At 39.2% G+C, this 8,002-nt stretch overlaps 1 protein-coding gene across 1 annotated transcript in view; it reads right to left on the bottom strand.

The window, feature by feature from the left end:
* Pik3c2g (phosphatidylinositol-4-phosphate 3-kinase catalytic subunit type 2 gamma) overlaps positions 1–8,002 on the bottom strand; it is a 379,694-nt gene that overhangs the window by 68,584 nt on the left and 303,108 nt on the right. The window contains exons 31-32 of the mRNA XM_004626203.2: positions 6,202–6,513; positions 2,422–2,530 (exon numbers count right to left, since the gene is read on the bottom strand). Of these exons, the coding sequence (XP_004626260.1) occupies positions 2,422–2,530; positions 6,202–6,513 (421 nt within the window). The remainder of the gene's footprint in view (positions 1–2,421; positions 2,531–6,201; positions 6,514–8,002) is intronic.

Here is an 8,002-nt window from a genome sequence, read left to right as displayed (position 1 = left end):
AAATAAAGGAATAAATAATTAGATACTTTTACACAGAAATTTAGAAATCTAACCATATACAGCATTGTAGGACAGTCCTATGACATTTTTTTCTTGTGTCTTGTCTTCATTTATTACTTTTTTAAAAAAAAAAACAAATATTTACTTGAGAGACAGACAGTATGGTAGTAATTAGTATGACATGACAAGCAGTACGGATTTACAAGACCAGAATGACAGGCATTCCAAGCATGACCCTTCTATTACACATTACTATCTTCAGTGCAGCTGTTTAGTTCACAGGTATCAGCATATGTAGTTAGTCAGGGTGAGAATCCTATTAATTTACTGCTAGTTTCAAAAACCTGCTGAAGATTCTCAGAATCATTGCCTTATCCATCTTGTGCATATAAATGTATGGCTTTGCCCCTGTCATACTTCCTAGCTTTTCTCCTTGCCCTCTCTTCATTATTTAATCCTTAAGTTCCTGCTTTCCTTTTAATTGTGTTTTACGTTTCTATTTTTATTTCTTTTTTTGAGTTCTATATCATATAGTCTAGAGAGACTATATGATATTTACACGTGTGGGTCTGGTTTATTTCACTTATGAGTATATCTTCAAATGTATACCCATAAGTGAAGGTGATTTTAAGGAGATGTATTAACGCATTGTATTTGCAAATTTCAGTGATGTTTCTTTTATGGATACTGATTTAATCCATTGTGGAGCGTATGGTTAAAGAAATTCAGATGGGGATTGGAGTAGGCTCATTTAAATTTTTCCCAATGTTTCAAATCAGGAAGAAAGGCAGATAAGAAAAATTGAGTTCTTTGATCTTTCAGTAAATTCTAATTATGGCATCTGTTGTTGTCTCTCTGCTACAATAGCTGTAGTTTATTATGAAACACATCTGCCTAAAGAGTATGCTGTTCTTTCTTTCTTTCTTTCTTTCTTTCTTTCTTTCTTTCTTTCTTTCTTTCTTCCTTCCTTCCTTCCTTCCTTCCTTCCTTCCTTTCTTTCTTTCTTTCTTTCTTTCTTTCTTCTTTCTTTTTTCTCTGAATGCCTTCAGGGCAGGTTTGGCTGGCTTGAGTTGTGGGGATTGAACCACAACAACCTGAGCCTGACTGCTTTGTTGAAGCAGCCTCTTAAAGAACTGAGCTAAGGGGCAGGCCCTCTACATATGTATTTCTTAAGGCATAACCCAAGTGCTGTGGGTGCTTTCTCTAGACATCTGAGTTCGGGAAAGGCTGATTAATGATCTAATTAGAGTTAAATTTTAGGGGCAGTGGGATGAAAGAGAAGGAAGAGGAGCTTCTCCCCATGGAAAGACTAGGCTAGGAGCAGTCAGCATGCTTGCTTCTGTGGTTCGCACACATCTCAATCAACAATGGACACAACACCAGAGATGAGTTTTTATTTATGACAATGGGGACTGTGGCCTAGTAGGATTAATAGTAGAAATGGGATCATATTGTTATTCAAGATACATGGTTTCAATCATGTAAGCATATACCCAGTAATGTAATATGATTGTGCTACTAATTTCTATCAATTTTTGAAGGTAGCAGTTAATGTTTAAAATCTTCACTCTGACCAATTTTACATGCTAGTATCTGTAATCTGATTGATAACTTCAAAATGTAATATAACATTTTATGATATTCTTTAATTATTCTCTATTCTTGGATCAACTGCCCCCCTCAAAAGGTCTTGTCCTTTCTAGTCTTACCGATTATATCCTCGACAGATCATTCATGGATCTTATGTCCGTCCAAGAGCTCTAGGTGATGTTGCTAGCTGATGCCGGCCTCTGGATCTCTGCATATCTTGTACGGCAATCGTTCACGCAAGATGGTTTTATAGGTCTTGCTAAATGGCCAAATTGTGCAGGCTGCGCGGGCATTCCTTTGCAGCCTCCCACAGGGCTGGGGTTACAAGCACACAACACCCTTCCTGGCTATCTCTGTGCTCTTTCAGGCAACCACATCTGTGGTAATTGCTCATAACAGCAACAGGAATCAGATACAATTCGTGCCTCCTTTGTCCTCCCTCCTGATCTTTTATACTTTTGGTTCTACTCTAGGTACTCCCCCTTGACCACTCTTAAATCCTACCCAGAATTCAAGGTTTGTTTCAGTGGTTCTTTCCCCCTGAATTTGTTCCTAACACAATTGGAAGTAATTTGTGCTCCTGTAAAGCTCCAGAGCACCCAGCACCACAGATGATCCATTTAGCACAAATTCTTCACTTGGTACAGTGGAGGGCAGGCTCTGTATTTTTGCTCCTGCGCGGCTGCTACGCATGGACTTTAGGTACGTAAGACCTGAACGTTCTTTCAGTGATTGAACTAAAGAATATTATCGTAGAACATTTTTAAGTCCTTACAGTCTAAGAAATAGTTGATATTTTGTGTATAAATATAAAAATAAATTGTAACCTACATTTGCAACTTCATATGATCCGTGCAATATCTGCTCCATGTAATGATTTAGATCTCTGAATCTTTTGTGGTCAGAATTTGTAAAAGGTAAGTGCCACCAATGAGGAAACCTGTTTTAACAGAGAAAAATGTACATCCATTAGTGTGCAAATTGACCTTTTTGCTTTAAGAATGCTGACAACACTAACACCTGCATCAGATAGAAGGACCAGTGAAAACATCCAAAAAGTCAGTAATATGATTATCTTGAAAGTTTCATTGCCATAGCTGTGGTCACTTGTCCTACCTTGTCACTGATATTTACACTAATTTGATGTAACATTAATTTATATATTCTTTCTTATGTATTTATAGCAGACCAGAGTTTTCCTATTCCCTATAAATGGAAGTTTAAGACATACTTTCTGAACTTGATGATTTATAATTTTTCAAAGAATTCAGATTGCACTGTCTCTTCTGGGTTTACTAAGGACATTACCACACCAACTGCAGCAAACATTTTACCACGTGACATATGTTTCCATCTGGTCTTGGTCTTTTGGGACTCGGTAGCACATCTCCAAGAGTCGGACTTAGACATATGGTTTGAGGATTCATCTTGAGGGGTGGGTTGATTAGGCCAGGTAATGTGTGGGCTGAGCTAGTAGTGCTCGTATTTGTAACTCATGCTGCTGCTTAAGGTCAGCTGTTTATAGCTACCTGCTGTAATAGCTTTTGCTGATGGCAGTCTCGCTTCTGTCTCATCTAAAGGTCTGCTGACTGCTGGGGACCATGGCTTGGTCACCATGCTTCCCAGAAGAAAAAAAAAAACAACCACTAGGATTAGGGTCAACAAATGCACACAAGTAGCCAACACCTGCAAGCTGCCCCATTTTCTTCTTCTTTGTAGAAATGTCAAGGAAGTCTACAAGGAACGTGCTTTTCTAGTAAATAATCAACATGGACTAGTTTTTAAAGTTTCTTGGAGCTCTAACCGTTAAAGTATTAAAAATTTCATCTAGATCTAATTGTGAAAATTAATAACAATGTCACATATATTTATGAAAATAAATTAAAATACTATAGATAAAATTTATAGAAAGAAAAGCTTTCTGAATTCCCCCTATTGGCAAGATGAAATAGTTTAACATCGGTTCTTTTCTTTACTGATGTTTTTGTACATATATGGACTGAAAAAATCTTATGTATAAACCTGTACATAAGAACTGAGGAATTCTGCTATGGGAATGCCATTCATTTCTGTGAAATCTTGATGCCAAGTACAACATCGCAATCAGCAACAGAGAATTAACTTTATGCTCTCTTATCTGACAGTCCCATCGTGTTCTTGATTTTGCTCAGGACAAAAATAAAAAAGAAAACAACAGTAGGGAAAGTACAACAAAAACACATGACTTGCCAACAGATTTGGTATCTGATTATTAGAGTAATTTACTTTGCCAATATGAACACTGAAGTTTTATTTGCCTTTTTGATCTGCGCCACAGAAGACTTCACACCGTGGGACAGGGCCATCAAGATGAGATTCTGAGGGGTTGGGGGAGGAGCAGCGCAGGAAGAAGAAAGGGGAAGGGGAATTCTAGTGTTGTCGAATTAAATCATCTAAAGGACCCATTAATTATAAGGGACATTTCCACACCTGTGTACTCATGGAAAGAATCCAGAAGGGCAAATCGCCTGATTTGCAGGCCACTGCTGTGCACAATGACGAAGGAAATTTTTATTCTTTCTGACTGTAATTTTCTGATCAGCCTTTGCAGATCGGGTTTCAATAACCATCCAAGGGCTTCTCTCAGGAAATTTAGGAGGCAGAGGAAACCTTGCCCCCATCCTTCATTTGTTTCTATTGCCCGGACCTTGGGTCTTTGACTCACAGATATTTTTTTCAGGGCACCGGAGAATAAATGCACCTCTAGTGTGTGTTGTTTAAGTAATTTTCATTGCTGCTGCTTTTTATTTATTTATTTATTTATTTATTTATTTATTTATTTATTTATTTTTTACTGAGGGCCAAATCCAAGGCCTTCACCATAAGCTCTATTCCCAGCCCTTTTTAAAATTTTAATTTTGAGACAGGATATTGCTATGCTGCCAATTTGTGCTGGCCAGGCTTAAACTTGTGATGCCCCTGCCCCAGGGCCTCCCAGAGTGCTGGGATTACAGGCATGAGCTATCATGCCCAGCATGTTTAAGTAGCCTGAATGTCAATTTGGCTACTGTGCCGGAAGTAATTGTGAGCAAGGCAGAATCCTAACTAAAGCTGAGAATTGAGAAGAAGCATACGAAGAGAGATACTAGCCCTTCTCAATCTCTTCAAGTTACACTGATATGTAACATTTTGATACCAAAAAAGGACAGGTCCATCATTTATCTCTTTCAACAGTTAACTAGCAGGCAGCACAGCAACTGCAGATGTTGAGTTCAGTATTTGTAGCCCAAATTAGTGTTTGTTCACATTTCCTTTTCCTGTCATTCTGTTAACATTCTTTTTGATAACTCTTAAACCTGATACTTTAAAGTTCCCAGGAGCAACTTTTCTTCCTTCTCTGTCTTCTCGCTATACTTTTACTGCAATTTCTTGACTTCCTGATGCCTAAAGTGCTCATGTTTCAAAATCTCTGACATCTGCAACTACAGCTTTTCAGGAGAGTGAACTACTCCATTTTCAATCTTGCAAGTATCTTCCATCCATTGACAATTCTGCTTGTATTTATACTTTGGAAAGAGACTTCACTGTGAAAGCTAAGTAAAAATCCACATGTACAACCAGCACTGGGAATAGTGTAGACATTTATATTCTTTTTTTTTTTCTTTTGCTTTTTGAGACAGAGTCTCACTATGCAGTTCAGGCTGGCCTTGAGCTCGCTTTGCAGCCTAGGTTGCTCTTGAACTCTCCACAATCCTCCAACCTCAACCTCCTGAGGCATAAGCCACCATGCACGGTTTAGACATTTATATTCTAAAGGATCATCAACTTCACAAAAATCCAGTGTAAGCAAAAAATTTGATTTATCTCAGAGCCAATATCATAATTTTTGAGAAACTCACCTTTTGAAAGTCAAGATGTGTTTTTGGTCATATATTGCAATCTATGATCTGATTTTGGCTCAGTATAGGGGACAAAGGTTCATAAGACTAGCAGTTGTTTTCACTGTATTTTTGGTTTGCATATGTTTAAGATTGTTTACTATAACACAAATGACCACAATTATTTGTCTGATTAGTTCAAAATGAACATAATAATGAATTAAATTTATATAATACAAGTTGATTAATTAATAATTAAAAAGTTAACTGATGGTAAGAAGTATGAGCTATAAATATAAAAATTAGTATTAGTACAGTTCAGTGTTTTCTGGTACATATAGTAACTATATCAGCTTTTAATTTCAGTTATTCTTAAAAGAACAGATAAATCTAGCTTACTTCTGCATTTTCAATTTCAATTTTATTTTTATAGAAAACAAGTGTGAAGATTAAATTAAAAACAGGTAAATAAAACAATTTTCCCAATAATTGATGAAAACTGAAATAGTTTCTGATTTTTTTTTATGTCTACAAAATCAATAGCTGGAAGAAAGAAGAAAATTGCAAAACTTGTTCTGTTTTATGAAACAAAGATTCTTTACTCAGAGCGGAGCAGACTCTGCTGGAAGAGATTCAGAGGCATTGGAGTCAGAATATCAAGTTGCTCCCAAGTAGAAAATCCCACAGTCATAATTTTTCTTTTTGCTCAAGGACAAAAACTGAATCCAAAGCAAAGGAGAGGACAGGGCCTTACTCTGGGAGAGCCAGTGATGCGAACTGCTTCTGAAGTTGGCTGTGAAGTTTGGAAAACTGGTCAAATGACTTTTCTGTCAGGCTGATTTCATGGTTCCCGTGTGTCACCTGGATCAAATATAAATCACTGGGTTTCTTGCTGAACCCTAAAATTATTGCTCTTTGAATTGACCTGGTGGTGCTCAGCATATGGGGTTCTTGGGAGGACGTCTGAGGAGGAGGTTTGGCAGGGCTCACAGCTGACATTTGTGCAAGTACATGGATCAAGTTGTTCAGCTTAACAGGGAAACATTCCAGACTTTCCTTTATTTTCCTAGAGAAATTCAGAGTGAAAGACAGTAACACTGCCCTGAATCGACTCGTTTCATTTATAATTTGTTTCCTTGTGTTAGCCAGAGCTGCTAGTGGTGGTATGAAAACAAGAACTGTCCGTGTTCATTTGAAGCCCAACTTTTAAACATTATATTTTATAAACTTCAAGTTCACATCTAGGCTCTTTAGCAAATACACAAGAAACTTGTGGTGAAATATAGAAGTATAATTACAGTCATGCATTTTGACTTTGATAGGTTTGCCCTGTTTTCTTGTCAACTATTAGGAATTGTGTTTCAAACAGTTTAACAGTAGTTTATAATTGTTCAAAGGTATTTCCATAAACTCCAAATTGAAACCTACAAAATAATTTATGCTGAAAGCAGCCTGGAAAGCTATCCCATGTCCATACTCTCTACCCTATTCCTCTCCTCCTTCCTCTTTGTTATGACTTGCATCTAGAATGTCCCTAAAAGTGCCAGCTGCTCAAAAGCAGGAGTTTTTTTTTTTTTTTATCACGGGGGCACTGAACTGATTCGGAGGTGCATCCTCAAACCAATTCAGTAGCTGACTTGTTATATAAAGTGGGGCTCTGTTCAGAGAGGGGCTCGCTGTGGATATAAAGTGCCAGGATGTGCTTGTGACTACTCCCTTACTCTTCACTTCCTGCCCACTGTGATGGGACTAGCTGTCCTCCGCCAGACCTCCACTACCCCCTGCGTCGTTTGTGCCCTAGAGCAGCCAGAGCTATAGGCTGGGCCCCAGAGTGACAGCAGACCTCTCCTCATTCAGGCTTTCTGTGTCATGCCCTCTGCCTCCATGCTGAGAAAGGTCCTGAGCCACTCTTTTGAGCATATATACAAATTATGACTCAAATTTTGTTACTTCATTTTTAAATTTGAAATCCACTTTTCAGACCCAGTCCTAGCCCAGGTCCGGTGAGTGTGTGGGAAAGCTTCCTGCTACCCTGCGCCTGCGGGACCAGTCCCAGCCCAGGCACAGAGTGGGCCAGACCCTCTCCCATTCCCTTGGGACGCCCTCCACAACTCTGCAGCACCTCCCCCACCCAGCCCACCCAGTAGGAATTTCTGCTGCGTTCCAGGAAGATCTAGACATAGTCCTAGCCCAGACCCAGTGAGTGTGTGGGAGAGCTTCCTGCTACCCTGCGCGGCTGGACCAAATACCGGTCCCAGCCTAGGTGCGGTGTGGGCAAGACCCTCTCCCACCCACTTGGGATGCCCTCAACCACTCTGCAGCACCTCCCCCATCCCGCCCTCTGAGTAGGAATTTCTGCCCCATTCCGGGAAACCCCAGACCCAGTCCTAGCACAGACCAAGTGAGTGTGAGGGAGAGCTTCCTCTCCCCCCTACTCAAACTTGCCCCCTCTAGGCACTCATTCATGTTCAAAGTCCTACAGAAAATTGGAATAGATGGCCTCTACTTCAATCTGGTAAAAGCCATTTATGAAAACCCAACAGCTAACATAATGC

The sequence above is a fragment of the Octodon degus genome, unplaced genomic scaffold (genome assembly GCF_000260255.1).
Source record: "Octodon degus isolate 3935 unplaced genomic scaffold, OctDeg1.0 scaffold00012, whole genome shotgun sequence".
Taxonomy (NCBI): domain Eukaryota; kingdom Metazoa; phylum Chordata; class Mammalia; order Rodentia; family Octodontidae; genus Octodon; species Octodon degus.
This window is presented reverse-complemented; position numbering and strand designations above follow the sequence as displayed.